The following is a 24,510-nucleotide window of genomic DNA, read 5'->3' on the forward strand; positions in this document are numbered from 1 at the left end:
TAACAGCAACTCCCTTCCTCCCCTCCCGTTGGTGAAAGGAATTCCCTGACTTGAAGGCTCAGCCGGGAGAGCGGGAGGGATAACCCGAAGTAATGTGTCAAACGGTTCCAGGCTAGTTCTCTGATGACAGGGAGGTGTTTAGTTGGTAATCCGCCAGCGTGCTATTGCGGGAGCCCAACACTCTGTGCGGAAACGCATTCACCTACCCTACTCCCAAAACAAACAAAAAAATCATAGCGGGTCAATGATAACCTTAAATTTGATGTCAGTGACTTACAGATTACTGGAAAATTGTATCGCTGATTACATGGTTGCCATCAACCCCTAAGTCGGACAAAGCATGTCGTAGATATAAAATTTACAGTTTCTCTTCATCTGAATTAAAGAATTCTTAATACACTTCTCAAACAACCTAACAATGTCAAGACTTACGACTGCATAACACGTGATGAAGTTCTTTTGATAAGCAAGTTCAAAAATTCATTTCACAGGTTCACGGTAGCAGAAGTAACCCAATTTGAGTTAAACGACGCGTGATATACACCATGCATAAGTGTATTAAATGCCTGCAGGTAACAACGAACAAAGAACCTCATTTTTGCCATTGAACTCGTAGTTAACAATGGCGGAATGAACTTCTTGATTTTTGTCGCACTATTCACACGAATTTAACAGCTGGAAATTCGTCACTTACAAGGTTGTATCCGGGGCTTGGCAATCTTTTTCAACGCCTCTAAATAGGCGCTAAGTTGTGATTTAAGCAGGTGATAATCCACTGAACCTGTTTGATGTTGACGAGTGCACAATTAATATTATGAGTTGACGATCTATGTTTATACCACTTGTCGTCTTTGCATTGTAATTATTTGTTTTATTGCGAAGAGTAGAAAACAGGAGTCTTTCATGTTTCTTGTATAACACTTGATTTCTATGGAATTTACCTTGATATAAACAAGTTATTTTTAAATACCGATCTACATTCTACATACAATGTGTTGGGATAAGTTAAATCCAAAAACAAGTTTGGTCAAGTCAATTGTTCACGCTTCGAAATGAAAGACAACAGATACGATAACATCTTTCGCGGAACATATAGTTGAAATCAACGGTTAAAAAGATTTAATAGTTGAATATTGTCAATACAATCCGGAAATGACAACTGAAATGTACAAATCAAGCTTACTTGCATAACTAGGATATGATAGTTTGACCATCTGACCCATCTTAGCAGCTTCCACTGTTTAAAGGATGTTGTTTCAATCTTTACTGCTTGCAGGCGAAAATTACATATTACCAGCGGTTTAGATCCTTTGATTCTTCTATTTTGGGGTTGTAGTGGCCGTTTGTAACCCCAAAGAGACAAGAAATGAACTCAGAAGACGCTCTAGCCGCGTTGAACCTGGAAAATCGGTAATTGGGACAAACTTTCACAAATGGGATCCAACTTTAATTTCAACAAGCCGGAAACCGGAAGCTTGGCGCTTCAGGTCTGAAAGGTTTTGCTTGTTTCTTACGTAAGTATCTTTGAGTACAGAATTATCCCATTTGTACCTAGTACGTAACGTTTATGTATATTTAGCCTGCCAAACTACTCACTTTAGTGTGATGTTGATATTTAGTATTTTGGATTGCAGTAAATTTATTCGGAATTGACAAATTTGAGCTACTGTAACCTTATCAGTAATCCATATTGTAGTCGATATTACTGCCAATTATAATTCTACGATAGACTTGAGAGAGGTTTCTAATCGATTTCCCAAAAGCACAGTAATATACCACTACATTTGAGTAGATATCGATATGAAAAGTGCTTTGAGGTCTGGACACCGTATAGAGGTGGTTTTATGATTTTTTTTCGGATTTTTCGGTTAGCTAGATTTTGAGATCTTTTAGTCCTTCACTAGCTTACGATGTGTTCTGGAATGTCAGTCAACACTATACCCTCAGTGATCATTAGGCAATAGTCTTTGACTTGAATAGCAGCTCTAACGGTTGGAAATCTTTTCTTTCAAGGATGTGGAGGACATCAGGTTGGTCTGTGAAAGCAATTGACATGCAAACAGAACCAGGACACTATACCACGCATACTCTTGGAAAAAGCTTTGAATATGACAGAGTGTATCGCAACGGCATGCGACTCATCCATATCGAGATGTTATAGAATAGTGAGTTGTCTGACCGTCAGTCGGCGTGTCATCGGGCCAGACGAGCGGCACAGAGAGCATTGGGTAGGATTGACCACGGGGTGAAACAACGAGCTTACAAGGAAGTTCGAAGAAGCCGGAAACTGGCTATACAGTAAAGCAAGCGGGACTGTTTAAAGCAACTTTATGTGCTGAGGTCCATATAGACCCATGAGAAAGCGGAGGGCTGTGATGGGAAAATTCAAAGGTCAGACAACTACGCAAATTACGTAATTACGCATATTACATACTGAAAATTGTTCAGGGTTTATTCCCTCAGGAGAGCACAAGAAGTACACCTTTAGATGTGGCTAACGACGAAAGAAGTACTGGAGATTTTTGGTAAGTTGAGATACAACAAAGCGCCGGGCCCCGACGGCATACCAAACAAAGCCCTTAAGCTGGCCGTTAAGGCGAGGCTAGATATATTCATAGAGTTGTTTGAAGCATGCTTGGCGGATGAGATCTTCCCAGGAAATGGAAAAGGCAAAGATTAGTGTTATTGCCTAAACCTGGTACTCCTCCTGCTGAACCATTTTCCTACAGGCCTATATGCCTATTGGACACGATGAGGGAACTGTTGAAGCGAATAATCTACAACAGGTCGCTCCCGGCTGTAGAGAGTCTGAGATGTTTATCAGACCACCAATACAGCTTGCATACGGTGTGATTAACCGTCGACGCCATTAAACTGGTCACCGGCTTAACTGAAAATTCGATGCATGGAAGGAGTGGCAGCGGCATATTGTGCTGTGATTACCCTTGACGTACAAAATGCGTTGAACTCAGCATATTGAAACTTTATAAGGAGGTCTTTGGGGGCGATTGGTGTACCCAATTACGTAACTGCACTAGTCGACAGCTAGGTAGAAGCCTCTGGTACGACACAGAAAATAGAACCAAAGAATTGTTGTAGTCCAATGTTAGCATGGTCCTGGCAAAAATGATGCCAAATGTTGGGGACCCGCGCTGCCCTCGTAGACAGCTTATAGCTAGGGTATTGAGCTCTATACTGCTCTATGTAGCGTCAATTTATATACCGCACGCAATGCTCAAAAGATGAGTGTGGATTATAGAAAGACCGCGTTAAAAATGGACTGTGGTTATAGAACCATCTCAGACGAAGCGGCCTACCCGATAGTCGGAATGATGCCCATCGATACTTTGGCCGATGAGATGACATTCATCTATGATGTACCCGATTCTTCCTCTGATCGGCAGGTGAAAAACGCCGAAAGGAAGGAATCGTTAAACAGGTGGCAATAACGGAGGGAACGAGCGGAAAAGGGTCGATGGACCCATAGATGGATTCCCAGCATCAACATGCCGACACAGAAAACGCATGGTGAGATAAATTGTGATTTCAGGCAGTTTCTCATGGGACATGGCAGTTGCCGTAAATACCTCTAGAGGTTTAAACGGGTTAATTCACCCAGCTGTCCCATCTGCGACGGTATTCCTGCATTAACAGAGGAAGGAAAGAGTCTGGAGGAGATATTGCGAGGAACAGTAGCATCCGAAAAGATAATTGGGAAAGCTTGTGTGCCAGGAGAACGACATAGAAGGGCGCACTCATTGCAGGTTGAGAGGGGCAGAGGAGGCGAGAAAGGCGCGGCTGCGAATGCAATCGGTGGGCGAAGGGAGAGGCTAGAACTATGCCCACCTCGCGACGAAATACTTTGCGGTGGTTCGGGGGGCAGACAGACAGCATTGGACTAATTTGAATAAGATTTTGTTTTATAAACAAAAACTTAAAAATGGCATTCATACTTACAGTGATAGTGACAGGGATAAAGCTGTCTTGGGATACATCACAGTATCTAAGGAGTTATAAATTCTAAGGATTCTAAAGAGTTATAAATTTTTCTTTTTGAGAGCAAAAAAAATCCAATTACAAAAAAAGGTGGCCAAAAGGGAGGATGTTTATTTTGTGCAACCCAAATTACTTGGCCATTACAAATAGGACCTAACCTGAGAGAATCTCACATTAGATAGGCCACGAGATGGCAGGAAATGAAGATCTCAAAGTCAATCATTCATTATATTGGAGGCACCTTTTTTTCGCAAGAGCCGTGGACCAGTGGATTTTTCAGATTTTACAGAAAATTCAAAAAAGCATAAATGCCAGAAATTAGAAAATATTTGCTTTTGTATAGAATAATCCAGGTATTTATTAATATTTTCAAATTTGGAAAGATTTTGTGGCAGTGAATGAAAATCAAAATATACACAAAATATAAATCGTTCCTATAAACCCAACTATCTACCTATGCGTTATCGCTGTTGGTTTTTGGCAACGTGCTTCAATACCCTTCATAGCCCTTCATAGCGTCGGCCACCCTGGGATATTGGGTTCCAAGGCATGACATAACCCGCAATGGAACGACAGCCTAGCGCTCTAACCACTTGAGCAATCCGGACACAAAATTTCATTCATAGTCCGAAAAAAATGCCTTTTCTATTCGCCATTCCACTCTTAAGTTGAGTTGTTAGCACTGATGAAGGGAACAAGTGGTTCCCGAAATATCGGTATTTGCATGACCAATAGATAAGATTAGCTTTGGTATTTTAACTTTCTTTGGCTTACTGAGTCGATAGCTGCTCTTATACTACTTGTGATTTAAATTAACGTACAAATAAGAAAGATCGGGGATAAGGATGGGAGGAATTAAAAGCTTTCTCACGTCAAGCAGGCAATCTGCCATAGATGAAAATGCAGTACAGTGGGTTGCGGTGAAGACTTTATTTTTTATTTGTGCGTCGTTGTTTATTTTAGGTTCATTCGGAACTAAGTAACCCTCGACTAATAATAATAATAATGTCATGGGGGTCTTGCTGCATCCTAGAAGAACTCTTGGGTCTCTTACTGGTTGTAGGATCCCCATTGACTGCAGTATGTCGACCGAGCCTATAAACGACAGGAAATTGAATATGCTTCATATTTCAAAGCTCCTAGGTCTCCTAGGTGCCACAACCTGCTTTGACTAAGTGCTGGATACTGTCCCAGAATATCTATGAAGGTTTCGTTACTCTCCTCACAAATTCTGCAGATAGCATCCGTGGATGTTCTTAGCTTCCCCAGATGATAATTCATCACATACCCATCTACCTATGCCATATATTTCTATCTGAAGCACTTTACTCTCAACTAAAAACGCTCATCAATTTGGAACGATAAAATCAAGAACTTCATGATTCCAAACAAAGCGCTGTTAATCGCCAATGGCTCTTCAGCTGTTCTAGGTCCTGTTAAGGTAAATGGTCTAATATTTTTTACGGGTGCTGACGATTAGGTAATGGTGGTGTTTTTGCTTCTCCAGCGCGACGGAGATACTGCGAGCCATGATGAACTATTCAATATCATCGACAAATTTCGATAAATCACACTCAAGTATATTTTTCGGAGCATGATTATCAGACTTTTATGATATAATGCTTGCATTCACTAGAATGTTAACTTTCTTCTTTTATACATCCATTTGCTCACGAAAATATCTATTTAAACTTAAATGAAACTTACCTCCATATGAACTGTATACTGGCTCATCATCAGGTATAGTTTCATATTTGGCATTGTAAAAGGTTTGTTCATCAAATCCAGCGCAACATGCAGGACAATCCACAGGACTGTTTGTATTGTTTGTCATGTAATGAAAGGCCGACGGCATAGGTTCTCCTGCGGGACTTGGTGTCGAAATCTCCGGAGATATGCTGATTTGCCTTTAGTAAAAATAAAAAAAGAAGAAAAATATGATATTTGAAAGAAAAAGATTTCCATGTAAAGATGACGTACTTGCGAACGTAATCATAGTTTTCTAAATCCCAAGGATCAATATAATATCTCTGCGATGGGTATAAAGATCCATAGAGGAGTTCATTTTCGAAATCAGCTGGTGTGTGATAGATCGGGTCTTTGGATCTTGAACGAGATCCCTCTTTACGATATTTCGTTCTCTGACGCATTTTGCCCTGTAAAAGTGGAAAAAATAGTTTTTTTTAATTTCAAGATAAATACTAATATATAGGATTTACTAATAAGGGCTTTGATTTAAATAGCCCTTGAAGTAGATAATGTTAAGAGTTGTGCACTATACTTTGGTCTTGCTTATCTTGCTTGAATTTGTATGGTGGAAAAAATCATTGCCCATATTCTAAATTTGTTCGGTACCTACGCGAGAAAAATTAAGCGTATTCCCTCTGGTGTTAGTGCTGCGTATGTGATACAATACAATGTTGTGCGGGCACGTGATTGGGAGCTGCAACACAGTTGCAACGGTATGTGATCCAATGCAGATCTGAACGGTTTTTCGTCGCTTTGCAAAAAGTACCAACTCCGTTTTCTGTTCGGCAAGCTTCATTCTGAAGTCTTCAAGCCAAGACTTGATCGTATAGATAACCTCACTCGCATAAATTTCTACTTTGTCAGGGTGGTTGGATGTTATGGCCACCCCAACGTCATCTGAGAATCCCACGACAAACATCTGAGAATCCCACGACAAACTGCGTTGAACGCTTCGATGATACGGTTCTATCAGGCAGAATTGAATACGTTTTTGATGTTGAGAGTCACCAATTCGCAATATTTTCCTTCGTCAAAGGCTTTCCTGGCCAGTTCAAAAACTACTTTGGCGGTATCAACCGCAGACTGAGCCCCCTGGAAGCCAAACTGTCTATATGGTCAATAATTGCCACTATCAATTATTTGATATAGCCGGTTATCTATTATCCGCCCGAGAACCTTGTCTATTGTACTCAGAAGACAGATAGGTCTGTAGGATGTTGGCTCACCTATTGATCTATCTGGCTTCGGGATCAATACAAGCTTTTGTAATTTCCACTCCGCGGGGAAAGATTCTTCTTTTAGACACTCTGTGAATACTTGTGCGAAAATTCTTGATGCATTCTCATTGCCAGTTTCAGCGCCTTGTTGGGGATACGATCAATACCGGGAGCTGCGCTATCCCGGACTCGTTATACTGCGTCCAGAACTTCGTCTGGGGTTACTGGAGGGATATCTTCCGCATTTAGTGAGATCGTAGGAAATGTAGTTTCCGGATGTTGGGGAAATAGTATCAAAACAATCTCCCGCATTAATCTGGGCCACATAATAGAAAGGGACCTTTTACCTTTTACTGCCGACATTACCGTCTTTTATGCACCTCCCTAAGGGTCAGAATCTGCCTCATTACAGAGTCGCTTGAAGTAATCATTTTTAATCTTCCTGATGGCCCATTGCAACTTTTTACGTGCGTTTTTATACTCGAGGTACTGTTCTCTATTTTCCGGCGTGTTTCTTCTGCGTTAACTTCGCCTTCTGATCTTCAAGCATTCCGTCTGACATTCGTTATTTCCGCCTTCTACAAGTAGTTGGGATCCCGATTATGAGAGCGTTTACGCCTTGTCATGGAAGCACTGCAGGCCCGATGTGTCTGTTGGGACAAATGCGTCACCTTAGCTGCAGTCGTTCCTGTAAACTCAGTAGGCCACCGCAATACCTCTAGAAATGTATCCCCATTGAGTGATCCTAATGGTCAACCTGGTTCTCGTCTGTTCAGGTTTACATTTATTGGTGGTCACTATGCGTATACTCCTTGTTAACATGCCAGTGTATATGCTTGACCAGTGAGTCACTTACGAAAGTAAGATCCACGATGGAGCCTAGTTTTGTGCGTCTAAACGTATTTACGCTTCCGACATTAGCCAGGGTGATATTTAGGTAGGAGAACACTTCGAGTAGGATTCCTCCCCTCTCATTTGTTTTGCGACTTCCCAAGTCCTCTGCTCAGGCGTTGATGTCACCGGCAATGATTTTGAGGTTGTGTTCTTTGGCGTCTCTCATTAGTCTGTTTAGCATATGGCACTATTCTGATTTTATCATACTTGGTGCGGCATAGCAGCTGTAAAAGTAGAGGTCGTCGATCTTAACCCTCACTAAGTCGTGTTCGCGGTGTGCCATTGCTTGTTACAAAGCTCGGCTTCGCAGGCCCACACGGCAGCCTTTCCCCTTGCGTCCTTTTCCCAAACGCAGACAATAGTAACATCAATTTCCTGTTCAAATACTTTTTATGATAGGAGTTCCTGAGCAGCTTGGCAGTGATTTAAATTCAGCTGGATGACTCTCATTTATGTAAGCTAGTTAAGACAATCCTGTAGGCTGGACACCTGGTACTACCTGTTGTATGGTTATAATCGCGGTCTTTAGTTTCCCTGTATAGAAGACAGTGAGGGTCCTTGGTGCAGTCAATCGCCAAATCATTTTCTCCTCCACATCTTCGAAACAGTTTAGATCTACCGATGGTGCTTGCTTGTGTCCAAATCCGAGACATTTAAGCACCTTTTTAGGATAGGGTAGCTTACACACGACCCATCTTACGTGAACTTTACCCACAGACAACGTCTTCGTAGCTAACGCAACAGACATAGTAAGAGTCGCTGTCTCCGTTCCCCCATATGTTCGCCTTAAGCTTTTCACATCCATTTCCCGTACGTCTTCTAGTTTCACTTGGTCTCTGAGTGCCTCGCAAATTTCCTCCTTGGTAGTAACCTCGCCGAGATCTTTGCCTTCTATTATAATCATTGGCCGACTAACGCAGACGGTGGCTCGTTTGCCGAGTGAAGCCTCGATATTCGTTGTGATCCTTCTCCTTCTTCGATGATTCGAGTAGCGGTCTTCCTTGCTGTGTTCGCATAATTTGCGTCACATTGTCGCTTATCTTCTTAATTTCAGGATCTGCTTTTACCCTATGTAGAATGTCAGCGTAGGACATATCCTCTTTTGTTGTTATCACCTTCTTGACGGTTTCGTTTCCGAGTTCGCTTCGCTCTTTTTGGGTTTAACTAGTGTCCAGTTTGGGTTTGGTCCCTTTGCCTGTCGGCTCCTTTTGCCCCAACACTTTGAGCCTGTTGATGTAAAATTTGATCGTCAAAAGCTTCTCTCAAACATTTTTGTGATTTCTTCCTTGGCTGTCTGTCTGTCTGTATGTCACAGGTATTTTTCTCGAAACGGTTGTAGCGATTGACATAAAATAGTGGAAATGGCGCATACAGCGAGTCACGTCATTCTATGTTGAATTTAAGGGGGAGTCTCCATTCATGCAAAAGGGGGGTATACATTTTTTTTTCACCATGCGGGGTATCAAATGAAAGGTTTCGGTTAGTACTTTACGAAGCAGGTCTTAGCCATGGCGAGCGGCCACTATTTGGTGCCTAGGCTCTGAAATACCTTCCATACCGATATCTGTTCAAATACAATCAATAATAGTACTATTTAATAAAAATTATAGTATATAGCTGTAATTTTTAGTAATTGACTCCAAAGCCCTCCTTAAGTTCATCCTAGAATCATGCAGCAATGTAGGCTATAACATACAGCATGATCCTACCAAGTTTAGTGGAAATCTCATCGTTACTAACAAAGTTATGAAAAATTCAGGAATGCCAGTATTACATACAAGTGGATATTCTCATATAATATACCCATTTATTTCGTGGTAGGCACTAATGGGGAAATGTCCACTCAAACGTTTTTATAAAAGAAATACACAAAATCTTTCATACCTAAAGCGTCCAGCTTCCGGTTTCCCGACTTGTTTATTATTGGAGAAGACTACAATCGTCAGAAGCGATAACTATTTTAATTTGCTAGCTGTTTTTAGATTCAGTAGTGATCATGATTATCTCTAGTGGCTTTTATCTTATCACTTCAGTATCTATATATATTGTTGTTTTATGGTTACTGACTTTACTTTCCAAACATAGTGCTCAATCATTGTTGCAAAAAGGGGATCCTAGTTTTTCCTACGATCACGAATAATTAATTGATGTTTTGTAGGATTTTGAAGCCATCAATTTGTCTGGATTTGCAATGAGTGCGGCCAGAATTTGTTTGAACTTGCCAAACAAAAGTGTGGACAATGCCAAATTAATGTTTGAAATCAATTTTATTTCAACCTAGCCAACTGTGACGGATGATGACTTTTGCATAGATTTCTGCGTAAGATACTGTTAATGAAATTACAGGTCAATGGAAATCAGAAAGTTTGGGAAATTTAGTAAAGTGCATCAACAGCTTAATACATTCGTAGAGTTATCTTTTACAATGATTAATTTTATTTAATTTCACACATCGCTGAGCTTTTGATAAGTGAGGTACATAAGGATTTTCACTTTGTGAGAAAAATTGTTAGCAAAGTTATCATATTATAAGACATCTATACATATACTACTTAATAAAAGTACGTAATTCTCACGTGAAAATTCCACCAATCTTAACTCATTACTGAAGAGTCTGAGCAATTGCAGAAAACTGTGCCAGTTCACATAGCATTGATTCCAGCTGATAGTGTTTTATGGGACTGGAACTCCCTTAATTTAATGCCTTAATTACTGAACACAACAATAATGCTTCTAGTGGAAGAGCGCCGAGACAACTTGCGAAAAGTACTCCCATGGAAAATACAATGTTTATTTCAGTCAAGTGTAAAATTAGGAAAATGCAATGGGCGCTCCTTGCAGGCACAAGAAATGTTCAAAAGTACAACTCAAGCGTGCATAATTTCACATGTCTTTTATCTGAAACCCGGTGCCATTGTTGTATTGTGATACATACATCCATCTCATTATCTTACCGCGATGGGAAATATCATGTTGAACTAATGAAGATTGCTGTCTCCTCACTAATGCTCAATTCACCTTGAAGAAGTTTCAGTTTCTTGCCCGGGACAGTTGCAACTTTTTTTCTTTGGCTTCTGCTGACTGCCTGCAAACGAAGACCCTACCTTGTTGCTCAAATGGGCATGAAGTTTTCTTACGATCGATTTTTCACGATTTCTTTTCGTTCTTATGGTAAATTGACCGAGTAAGAATTAATTAAGGAGATATTTAACATACATACATTCACCTGAATCTCACGCACTGCATGCCTGTACTATGGGCCTAGTGCGTCTAAAATGTAGTTAACACACTAAGTCCGTTGGCTGAATACCTGATAATGATAGAGTACAACGATATGATTAAATTCATGGGATCTTCTTGAAGCCGTGGGTCTTTTGCGCGAATGATAATGAGTTGATGAGCAGAGTAGACCAATGTGTGTAACCTTGACTAGTAGAAAGTATGCATGGTACAAGGCTTGGCAATCAGACCAGCAGCTGGGAGAAGTGAACGCCTGATTTGTCTGAGTATCCAATGAACCATTGTAATTGATTTCTAATTTTCAATCGACAAGTTATGAAAAAGAGTTCAAGATGAGGTAATATTATTTACATGGTTTTGGTGAGGTAGTGAGGTACCCTGACTGGTAAAAAAAACTTCCAAACCTCCGTTGTTACATGTTATAGATTGCTGATCGGTATCTTCCTCCTAATCAAGGACATTTTTTCTTTTAGTTTGGCAAAGATTTTCGTTTTCTTTCAATCGGGTCTGGTACTCAAACACGGCAGAGCCCGGATATTTACTGGCATACATCGGTATTACCACCTTAAGGTGTAAGAGCGCTGACGGAGTCTCCCATTCTGAAATTAGGTCCTTAGCTAGAATTCTCCATAAACTTCTTCTTTTTCTGTTCTAAAAAGGCACTCCTTGGTATAGAAATTTTGTTACAATAATTCAGAATGGATACATTAATTTCATGACAGAGTTTACCTTTCTTTCGAAAAAGCCAATTTCGTTCTGAGTAGAGGACCCCACTAATTATCCACATAACTTCTTTCTTCCTAAATTTAATTAGTCGAAGAATGTACCCCTATTGTATATCAAATGGGTTACCGTTTTATGTGTCAACGTTCTTCGCATAGTGTTTCCAAGGATTTTATTTGTTGAAGATGAGGTGACTATGTTGTCACAAACACATGGCTTGATCACTTTTCTGCAATTCGTTATTACGATCTTTTCAATCTCTTTCTACAATAGATTTGGTCTGCCACTTAATGGTAAGACTTATATGCTTACCTATGTTCCCAATTCTACAATTACGTCTTCTAAAAAGCCGACTATCGTAGCTTCGGTTATTTCGGCAAGATGAGAACTTCGTTATACCTGACAGACAGTAGGGACCTTAGCATCGGACTTTCTGGCAGTTGCCATGTGCTAATAAGGCTTTTCTTACAGTTAATTCTCAAGCACTGTTGCTAAAATAGTAGTAGGCATAGACCATTATCATATTTGTTCAATGTTCTTGCAGGTCCAGAGATACTAGTCTCACTTCATAATGAATGAAAATTCTGTCGCCTAGTGGCAGCTGAATCGCTCATGGATTGGGAGAATTCAATTAACGTTCAAAGAGTTCTCCATATATAATTCTCATAATACGCCCTTTCATTTACAAGCCACAAGATTAACATTCATTCACCGCGTTCACAGCGTATAATCTACGAGTTATATGAGAAATGTATACCAATTATTAACCGAGTCCATTTTACTGCTTAACCAAGCAATTTGACGCCACGAGAGGGGTATTCTTATTGTACCTTGGGAAGGAGAACTTTGGAACCCTAATAGGGCTTTTAACGAAATACCTCAACTATCACTCGGCGAAAACTGGTTTGGTAGGTTGGACTATCTGCGGTTGATTGCCGTCCTGTAAATCGGTTTGAGGAGACGGCGGGTCTCTCTCATATGTAGATTTAAGACGTAAATATTTTCCAAATATCTTCTACACGCCCTCTGCTTCTAGGAGATGTTCTCAGATTTGCACAAGTCAGTGGCCGGCTCAAATCTATCTGAATGGGAGAACTAGGAGATGGTACAATGGACCTATTTTTACTTAAGTGCTTAGAACAACGGTCAGACCATCATGTCAGGAATTCAAACTAGTGGATGAATTTTTCTACCACCGCGGTAGTAGATTTTTTAAATGCAAGCACTTAATCATTTTTCCAAAACATGCCACTGATCATAAATTTAGTTAATCAGAATTTTGTTCCTCTTCTGCCTTATTTTGTTAACATCAATTTTCCTTCAAGTGCTCTGATTGATGTGTAAATCTGCTTTTGGGGTTTGATATAAAGGTCATTCCTTTCATTATGTTCCTAAAATAACACTTCTCTGTTCGTTTCTCTTCCCCTAGTTTTATGTCTGGAACCCTCATCTCTTGAAACTTATGCCGGAGCGAAAGGTTTCATATTAGGGTTCCTATTATGGTTAGTTCAGCGGTCAAAGGGTAGTATAGGTCCCAGGGCGAAACGTGGATTGGTACCCACGATGGAGCATAAGACCTTGGAAACGATTGCTGAACCAACACCAACAGCTCTACTACCAAACCCTATATCCACCTCCACGTAGTGATCGCTGGGAGTTCTTTCTTAATGAAAAACTGCAGACAGAGAAGGATGAAGGCGAGTCTCCCGCGCTTAAAAACGACACAAAATGTACCAACTGGTCTTCCAGGTTGGTGGATGGGGAGGACTGACAACCCTACACGAAAAACCGATGCTACGGAGCCAGGGATGGAACCTCGGACCAGCTGAATTTCAAAATGGCGAACCCGGCAACGACAACGGATAAACGATTTGCGCATTTTTTCATGGAACGGGCGCTCCCTATACAGACCGAATGCTGCTGAGCAGCTAGCCGATACTCTGTCTCAATATGAGGCTGATGTAAAAGCCTTGCAAGAGACCCGATTGACAGGGACCGGTTTCCTGGAGAAGAGCCGCTGTACCATATATTAGCGGCCGTCCAGTAAACCATGTGCTCGGAGTAGGTTTCTTAGTCAGCCAGTAAATGAAACCTGCTGTTATCGGCTTTGAAAATATAAGCGAATAGCTATGCACTCTGCGATTGCGAGGCAAGTTTAGAAATATAAGCCTCATAAACGTTCACGCCCCTACAGAGGAAACTGCAGAGTCGGAGAAGGATACCTTCTACGAGGCAGTTGAGCGGACCCTTGAAGCCTGTCCCAATATGATATCAAAATCATACTTGGAGATTTCAACAGTCAAGTAGGGATGGAGCCCGTATTCTGGTGATACGTTGGCTCCCATAGCTTACACGAAAATACCAATGATAACGGACTGCGGATTATCGAAATGTCTATTGGAAGTACCTGGTTTGCGCGGAAAGCGGTCCACAAACATACGTGGGCCTCTCCAGACGGGACCACTTTCAACCAAATTGACCATGTGTTGATTGAACGCCGCCACCTCTCAGCCTTGATGAATGTCAGACCACTGTCTCGTTGTCATGGTGCTCCGAGCTCGAATTACGACATCACTCAGGTGAGAGTGAATTCGGAAGCCAGCCACAACACAGCCCTCCGCAACACCTATAAGAGGGAAATGGATAACTAACAGTCAACAGAGATCCTGGAGATGAAGAATCAATAAATGATCTTCACAACCACCTGAAGAACGTAATCATTGATACGACCACAAAGATACTTGGCCCCAGCCGTAAAAAAAGTCGGAACAGCTGGTTTGACCATGAATTTAAGCTAGCTACGGAATGGAAGAATGCTACATACCGAGTAATGTTGTATTCGCAAAGAACGCGGCCACGCGCAGAGGCTTATCACGAACTCCGTCGAGCGGAGAAGCGATTTCACAGACGGAAAAAGGAAGCCTGGGGGAACCAACAAGTCTGTGAATTAGAAAAGCACAGGGAGCAACCGCACCAGGCGCACAAGTTTTACCAACAAGTCAGCAGGATGAAGCCTTTTACACCTCGATGCTCTTCCTGCCGAAACAAAGAGGAAATCTGACTAAGTATAGGAGAAATAGTCGGTGCAATTTATCGGCTAAAAAATCATAAGTCGCCAGGAGCCGATGGAATTACAGCTGAATTGGTTAAATATGGAGGCGACCAGTTACACCAAGTGGTTCATCAACTTGTGCTCAAGGTATGGGACAGCGAATCAATGCCTGACGATTGGTAACGAGGCATTATCTGTCTCATACATAAAAAGGGAGATGTCACACAGTGCAGCAATTATAGAGGTATCACGTTGCTGAGTACCATCTCTAAGATATTCTCCTCTATGTTGCAAGGCCGGATAGCCTCATACGCCCAGAATATCATTGGCCCATACCAAAGAGGTTTCACCCCAGGCAAAACAGCAACAGATCAGATTTTCTCTGTGCAACAAGCGATGGACAAACTGTCGGAATATGGACATCAGTTGAACCATCTCTTCAACAACTTTGAAGCCGCCTATTATAGTATAGCCAGGGTAAAACTGTACACGGTCATGAGAGAATTCGGTATCCCGACAAAATTCATAAGACCGACTACGCTGACTCTGACCAATGTGCGAGTCCAGATAAAAGCAGTAGGATCACTTTCAAGACCATTCGACATCAACAACGGTTACGACAAGAAGATGCCCTATCATACGTCCTTTTTAACCTGGCCCTGGAAAAAGTGATTCGTGATGCTGAGGTTAATGCGAGGGATACGATCCTCTTTAAGTCCACCCAACTACTGGTCTACGCTGACGATATCGACATCATGGGAAGAACGACCAGAGACGTACAAATGTGGCATCGGATCCAATGGGGATCGCAGTAATTACAATGGTGGAGCGGATGTACGACGGCTAAAAGGAGCATTTAATGCCAGTAGGAAAAGAAGTTAACGATTGAATACAGTCCCGTGAGGCAATATCAGGACGCTGGCTCCGCAGATAGAGTGCAACGAAAACATGAGAAAATTTAGCCGGTAAAGCCTTGCATGTGCGTAATCGATTACGGGTGCGTATCCATAAGGGATTTCTCCCTTAAAAAGGAAACAAGTCGGGAAACCAGAAACTGGACGCTTCAGGTATGAAAGGTTTTGTGTATTTTTTTTATAAAGACATTTGAGTGTGCATTTATCCCATTAGTACCCAGCACGTAATATATGCATATATTATGTGAAAACATCCACTTTCGCGTGATATTGAATGACAACTTTGACCTATTATAACTTTATTAGTAACAGTGTGATTTCCATCAAACTTGGTAGGATCGGGATAGCGTACATTGCTGTATTTTCCCAGGATGAACTTCGAGGGGGTTTTGCAGTCAATTATTAAAAACTATAGTAATATACTATTATTAACTTGATTTGAACAGATATCGGTATGGAGGGTATTTCGGAGCCTAGGCATCATATAGTGGCAGCCTCTCGATTTTTTTTTAATTTTTTGGTTGGGTAGTTTTTGAAAATGGGTCCGTGAAAGAAATAATCACTTTCGACCTGCCGCACTCCCCACCTTTTCATCAAATGTGAAAACTAAGAAAACACGAGCAATAGGCCAGAAGACCGATTCACAAGAGCTACGCTGCGTCAAGCCGCACGCTAGATGAATTCGTACTGATGGTGGAAAAATTAGCTTCCGAAACAAGCCACCTCAACCCAATAATAATAGCTAACGATTTATACGCTTGGGTCGAAGATTGGGGTAGTCGCGAAAAAAATGCAATAGGGTATTGTCGAAGTATTTTCACGTCTGAATGCCCTTTTGGCAAATACTGGCGGCGTCAAAACTTTTCGGAGAGGGGATATGGGATCGGTGTTAGCCCTTACGTTTGTTAGCCGCACATTATCTAAGGATCTCCAATGGCAGGTGAGCGAGGAATATACGCACAGTGACCATCAGGCTATCATTTTCCAGATGGAGCGTAGGACAGGAGCAAAACGTATCAGCGGGTTGGACATCCAAAAAACTTGATAAGCAAATGTTCGAGAAAATAATTCTGAAGGAAGCGATGCCAATGGGAAACGCAAAAGAAAAGGTGACGCAGGTTCTTGAAAGGATACAGAAAGCGTGAGACGCTTCCATGCCCCGCCATGCCCTTCCATGCCGAAATCGAGGAACTTCGTAAAGTTTGCCTAAATACCTTGGAGTCATACTTGACCAAAGGCTGAAATTCAAGTCTCATTTTGAAAATTTAGCCACGAAAACTTCCGGGGTGGCTATATTGTTGGCAAAAACGCTCCCTATACCTATCGTCGGCAATTACCACGAGTTTATCTATTTTCGAATGACATAAAAAGAAGGAATAATTCACCGCTGGACACACAGAATTATTCCAGTTGTCTCAAAATGGATGAAACGTAGGCACGGTAAGGTTAGTTATGACCTAACTCAATTCCTAAGCGGACACGGAGGGTACCATGCATATCTTTATCGTTTCGGGCATAAGACTCCCCGTATTTCTTGACATGCGTGATAATTTCGAAAGGTTGCGGAGCATGTTGTTTTTAACTGCAGGCGGTGGTTCGCCGCAGACAGAGCGGACGCGGAAATTGACGCCGCGTGCGGTTGACACTCGAGAATATCGTGGACCATATACTAGCCTCCAAATCATCTTGTAGAGCGGTGGAAAAATTAATGAAGTTGATCCAGAATCTACCGAGAAGGGGGAGTTTTGGATGAAAGTAGCAAATAAAGACACGAGGCGCAGTTCGTAACTGATCCTGCCTCGCGACGCAATACTAAATTGGCAGTCCCGCGGGTAAGCGAGGGAGAAGGAGGAGATTTTAGTGAGTAAAAGTTTTCCACCTTCCAATGCATAAAACGAAAAAAGGACTGACTGTCTGTCTGTCTGTAAACCGATTTTAATAAGGTTTTGTTTTACACAAAACTTTAAAAAAGACAGATGGGCGGGCATACAGGCAGATGAGTCGATTTTAATGAAAAATCATCCTTTCGTTGTCGCATCACAGCATAATGCATCTAGCACCTGTCAAAAATTTCACAATATTACAAGAATATTATAAAAAGCATTCCTTATGCAATATTCATAAAAAAATCCGTAAATTGAAAGATACCATAAATTAATTATTGATGTTTGATAGCGTTAAATGGATGTGTGTATCTATATCAAATGTCAACATATTAAAATTGTATGGAATTCCGTATCGGTATCACAAAATTTGATTGTGAAAGACGGCCTGACGCTCTATCTGCATTTTAACTCATTACGTATTTAGGTGAATAGTTTGCATAAGATACATTTTCGGCCGCCTAAACTGGTGATCAATATATTCTAACACTTTAAAATAATTTACATAAACAATTAATTAAACGCTATAAGTGCCTTAAAGTTATACGGAAAATTTGTAAAACCTGAATCCTGAAGAAAATTATTCGGAAAATATGAAACCCCGTGCGAATCGAAATTGGAAAAGTGCACGCTGCAAGTAGGCAATATATATAAGGTTTGAAAGAGCAGTTGCGAAAATACGGATCCATTTTGGTCAATGGGCAGTAAGACCTAATTAGGATTTATTATAATGGTAACATAGACTGCACTTAAATACCTATCGAAAATTGGACGGATATACTGCACTTGTGAATATTTATGAACTGGAATCGCAACTTTAAATGGACCGCCTCTGAATATGGACTTGCTTTATGACTCTATTAAAATATATGCCAATAAACTCGCATATCAGACAGAGCGAAAGCAGACTATCACTCGTTCCGATGCACCGATTATCTTCGAATTTATCTGATGCAATAAGCATAACGTAACGTCCGTATTTACCTTTGCGTTTTCCCCTAAGGACCGTTAAATATAAGGTTGCATTTGACACAGTGCACAACTTGTTTTTCAACTGGTTCCGCTCGGATAAGCGCATAATCGTAATAAGGCCAATGAACCAGAAATTAATAACTTACATAATATGCACCGTGCGAGCCACAGGAAAGTTATGACAAGGTAACATAATGTTAAAGCAGGTAATTCTCATATGTGTTTCTCAGGCTTCCGCTTGTTTTGAGCAAACTTTGCTTAATTTGCGGAGTTTCACTTTTGTTAAAACGCTAGGCGGTGGGTAAACGCTTCCAATGTGAAGCTTTCCGGCGATAATGATATAATATAATCAAGTTATTGTTTTGTAATTACTGTTGGCGATGGACTGTGACCATCTGGGTATGTAGAGCCGTCTTCAACACCAGCTCGGTTACCAGAGTGAATTTATTATGAATTAGAGTCGACTTCGTGGGGACTTACCATAAATAAGTTTGGGCTTGGCTTTAGTGATTGTTGCTGTTAACTTACATTTATCTGAAGATATTCCTTCGCATTTCTATCAGGTCCTAGTAACATCTGTTTAAATTTTTCATCTAAAAGTACTTTTGTAGTTTCATATTTTTCTTCTTAATTGTTGAGGATGCAGAGAATCTTGAGTCCGCTTCCATTTGATGACAGACGCGACCACATGGGAAGCAACTTACTTCCTCTCTTGTGGCCCATGGACCCCTTTTTTGGGTTAAACACCGAAGTTTATCAAACAAGTTGACTGACGGTTTCGTCCAGGATAGAGGCAACTCATCAGACATTGCCTCATCTCTGCTCTGGGAGCAGCGTGAACGAAAGTGGCGACAGGTTGTAATCGCTCAATTTATATCGAATTGCTTCGACAGTGGGATATGCAGAATGGTGGCATCACCGGCTATTGGCAAATGCTCGTGCAGTTCACTATGGTCCTATAACATTTACTAGTGTCTGGCTCATAAGTTACAGTATCCGAGTTTTATCGATCCCAAGATGATTCTGCTCCTTGTCATCGAGCTGGAATTGAGAAGACAACCCAGATGATCACAACTAGCATGAGAAAAGCTTTCGAAGAAAGCTGTCCACTCAAGATGCCAAAGAAGGGTAAAACACCATGGTGGAACTCGGATTTGGCAAAACAGAGGACCGTCCGAAGAGGACCGTGGGATTAAGCCTTCACGACAGGTACTCACGTTAAACCCCCAGGACTTTCGCCCTCAGCATCTCCTCCACGAGATTATGGAATTCGGTAACTTGTCGTTGTCGTTTTTCGTCCCACTTTCATCCGCGTCGTCATGTGAAGTCAGCAACTGGCAAGCGGTGTCAATTGACCCTGTTTTTCATTACAACTAGCAGAATCCCTTCTGCGCAGTTGGCCGAACCATTCGTTCCTCTTTAGCTAACTGCGCCTGGGAACTCTGATTGAACCTATCAGATTGCTTAATTCATCCCTGTACTGGTTCACCAGCTAGGATATTTCATCGTTAACTATAAACCGATAATAGCGGCTTGCCGTCGGTGGAAATAGCAACATTTCGCTTAGTCGGATCACAATGTCGACAAGCCTTCCGTATGACCAGTATCTCCAACTGGAGGAAGGGCTCCTCGACGATTACCTACCTTACCGTGGTGAGACAGCTGAGTAACTAAGATCCTCTAGGGTACCAGAGGTGAAACCAGAAGCTAAGGACTAATTATAATCCCAAACCAGGTGTGACTATCGTGCCGAGGGCTCAATGGTTACAGAGGTTAAGTTGTGGCCGCGAACGGTAAACTCTGGGTACCATGCGACCCCCAATGAGCAACTTTGGTCTTCTTTCCTCAGTAAAACAAAGGCGATGGTATAAAAAAACTGATAACGCAAAAGAAAAATCCTCTCCCAAGAGTCTAAACTCGGATTCTCCACTTATTCAATCGGGGACAATTTCAACTGGGACCCAGACCTTAACGAACAAGCCGAAGCAGGCTCCTGCTGTCAGTACTCATAACTTCGGGTTTTTGTCAAGGTCACCTGCTTCAGGCAAACACTTACCCATGGATAAGCGTTTGCCACCGCGCAAACCATCAAAAAAGGTTTCTGACAAACCATCTCCAGGCAGACCACCACTTGTGGGTTGTGCCAACGTTAAAGGCATCTGTGGCTAAGGACAAATCTAAGCGGCAGCAGTTCTTTGATGAGCTTTAAATTACCAATACAAAGGGTAACAAATGGAGCTGAATTGAGAACGGCCTTTGCATCAAAGGCTATCGAAACCATGCATGCATGGTGACACCAATCCATCTAGCTATGATGTACGCTCCGCTCACTAGTAAATAGTTGAGAAAGGAACTCCTCCTAACCGTGAGGACAGCATCATTGTAAGGCAAAATTTGGCTTTGAGTCGGAAGGTGTATACCAACGGGAGGGGGTTGGTTTACATTTCTGATGTACTGTTCTCTTGTATCCCAGTGGAAGTACTAAATCCCACTCCTGCATGATGGTTTCCAAAGACGTCAAGAATACCTCGGTTAGCAACCTACTTGATGGTAACACCATAATAGCGAAGCTTACCATAAAAAATCAACAGAGAGATAATGAGATATTTTGACGTTTTACTTATCTTATCTACGACAGGACGGAGTTCCCAGCGGGACATTCATTAGAACTACCCAATATGCCAATAGTAAAGTAATGTGAGTAATCGCGGTATGCGATATTAATGGTCGACATATTTGTTGTGAGAGTACTAATATCAATACGAGGGAATCAAAAATCGATAACTCTCTACAATGCGGTCAGGTGACTAGTCATCTACATCACGGGAAGTGCACTTCCCAGCCAACAACCAAAATTGTAACTGAGGGCCGACAGCCTTATACAGCCTCCATCCAAATGATTGGATTTGGGCATACAAAACAATACAACTTCTGTGGATAAAATGGCCATTTAACTTGTTCCATATATACAAATCTGCATGCCTAAATGGCATCATTCCTGCTCTTGTAATAAAGGGAATGAATGCCCTGGTTGCTGAATATATATCCTGCAAGCTTGCATATGCTGATATTCCAGTCACATGAATTGATGTGCAGATGCAATTCATTTTCAAACCAGGGAAAACCCACCTAAATGGACGCACAAAGTTTGGGACCGATTAGTCAACTTCTTTTTTACTAAACGGACTGGAAAGTTTAGTAGATTGGTTCACAAGGGATACATATGTATATTCCTAGGTGGTAGATTCACTGCTGGCCACGTGCCTACCAGAAGAACACACGGAGGCAGCACCATATGAACTCACAATGGAAATTGAAACCGCGATATTTGAAAAGCAATATGTCTTATGCATATTCATGAATATTCAAGGTGCCTACGTCCAACTGTGTCTTATTCGCAGCGGCTTGTGATATTAGACAACATCGGATTGATCCGCTATTAATCAGTTGGGTATCTCATGGTGGAGTAGAGAAAGGTGCACATATTGGTTGGATGGAAGTTTAATAAGGCAGGATGTCTTAGGAGCTGCCTACGGGCAGGGATTCTGCTTTGCGATGGCCCTTACTAACCTCGTGTACGTTTGTCATTGCTTGAACTCTACACATAATCCACCATTGGTGCTTCCATAATGCACTCACGGTGAACGCTAAGAATACTCGTCTAGTTTACGAGTATATCCCGACCTCAAGCTAAAGGAACCATACCAGAAATCCTGCATATTGCTTTGGTGGTGCTTTGGTGTCTATGATAGACAAGACCTGCGGAATTTCGCCATAACACATCATGCATCATCTGACAACCGAGGCTGAACTTTGCTAAGAATAGGAAACTGCTGGCGCAGATCCAAAGATCTGGTTACCTAAGTATTACTGAGGAAATGAGTGCTCCGCTGAACAGCTCTGATGCCTGCTGATCCTATGCTTTCCAGATATGCCTTTGAGAGGGCAAATTCCGTCATCAGTCACCAAAAGAGAAGAATGGTTAAGGAAAGCTCACGAACATTTAGAGATTATAGACTTAATAATCTTGGCAGTCGAAAAACGGATAGGACTCAGGGGTGTTCTCGTAAAACTCTAGTATGGAACTGACCCGACTTCTCGGAAAATCCACGATAGTATTCCTGTCGGAGATATATGCTATTTTATTGGCCGCAGAAGGATGTTTGTGCCAAAAAAATTGGGGTGGGGGGGGGGGGGGGGTTTGCAGGGAGTCGCACCATTCTAATCTGTTCCCACAGTTGGGCAACGTTATCAGCACTAAATCGTAACACCATATCAAGCCACTTGAACATTGCTGGTAAAGAGGAGGCTGAATGGTCCAACTTCACAACGCTGAGACTAGAACCAGCATTTGTCATCAGGTCACCTATTGTCAAGTCTGCTCTGAAGGGTGAAGTTACCATTGTTCACGCGGCCGAATGGAGAAATTTGAATTATACCGGCAATCGTTGTGAAAAACTTGAGGCCTCAAGAGTGGTATTTTTATTGTTCCTTTAGAAGGGAGACATAAAAGCTTTGGTAAGGCTTTTAACGGGTTACTGCTGCTTAAATTACCACTTGGAAAAGAGATTGTAGTGGTGGTCTTGGCTATATATAGTTAATGTACATTATATATAGTGCATGTGAGGAAGAGTAGGAGGTGGCCCTGCCCTGGCGATTTTACGGGACAATACAACGGGTCTAACAAAAGACCGTGTACTTGGAGCTGCGGCTCTTTCTACTAAACTAAAATAGTTAACTGTCTCCGCCTTGGAACGCTGGACTATTTAGATATGTTGTGTATCTGGGAAGATCTACAGCCCATATTTGATCCGTCGGTGAAAATTTTGTTATCATAATCTTGGAACACAACGTTTTTCTTTTATTCGGATATGGTTGGGAATCCCCGTACCGAAGTTTATGCTACATGTAGCATAGCCTCAAAGTCCTCTCGGTAGCAGCTCTAAAATGTATAAAGTGTAGCTCTCCACCACCCTGATTATTCGAGCCTGACAGCGCTACAAGATACAATGTATGTGATACACCCGATTATCATGGGGCTATGGAGGTGCTAGAGTACATTACGAAGGGGTTTGCAAGCATAGAAAACTATGACACAGATCCATGATTAGTATTCAATTTAACTGCGCATGCAAGATCACCCCAAGATACTTTGCATTGCAAAAAAGTTACAGTATTTTTCCGTTTATTCGCGGGAGGTGGAATTCGGATATTTTTGCTTTAGTGAACAATAACTTGAGATCAGTTTTCTTTGGATTTGGACCACAGGAGGTTTTCCAAACTCAGCTGGTCATTAATAGGGGAGCGGCAGTACCAAAACATAGATTTAGGGAAGACTTTTATTGGTGCTAGGATAAACGACCAAAATGCTGACCACATTGCCTCCTATAGGGTGCAATAATTTTGTATACCGTTGCGGTCTTGAATGAAGGGCTCTAATACAGTTCAAGGCCCTGATCTAATTAGATTGTTGCCTGAAGTCTATTAGAGCAGTGGAAATCTCAGGGGAATACGCCAGGATTGCATTTGGACACTGATACTTTTCATGTTATCGGTCGCGTTCTTCACGTTGCTTTGGCTGGCCGACTTCGAGGAGTTATATCATGTCATATGTGTCATATTTTCTCAAACACGTTGACTACATTGGCTCACGTTTGGTTTGTATCATCGCCCACCTGAGGCAATAGCAAAAGAAGAACCTCATCAATGTACGAGCTAGATAATCGTAGACGTGCTGATGAGAAGGGGGAAGTGGCCATGGATAGGTCATGCATTGAGAAAGGGTGGAATCCACTTTCCTGGGATATCGAACGAGTACGGAGGTCGCGGTTCAAATCTCACTGGTTGCAGTGGTATTTGTATCGTGATTT

General features: G+C 41.7%; 1 protein-coding gene across 2 annotated transcripts in view; it reads right to left on the reverse strand.

The window, feature by feature from the left end:
- Positions 1-24,510, reverse strand: part of LOC119655984 — a 50,217-nt gene that overhangs the window by 4,736 nt on the left and 20,971 nt on the right. For both annotated transcript variants that reach the window (XM_038062222.1, XM_038062221.1), the window contains 2 exons: positions 5,977-6,152; positions 5,704-5,903 (listed from right to left, as the gene is read on the reverse strand). In XM_038062222.1, coding sequence (XP_037918150.1) covers positions 5,704-5,903; positions 5,977-6,146 — 370 coding nt within the window. In that variant the 5' untranslated portion in view covers positions 6,147-6,152. The remainder of the gene's footprint in view (positions 1-5,703; positions 5,904-5,976; positions 6,153-24,510) is intronic.

Source organism: Hermetia illucens, chromosome 4 (genome assembly GCF_905115235.1).
Source record: "Hermetia illucens chromosome 4, iHerIll2.2.curated.20191125, whole genome shotgun sequence".
NCBI lineage: Eukaryota > Metazoa > Arthropoda > Insecta > Diptera > Stratiomyidae > Hermetia > Hermetia illucens.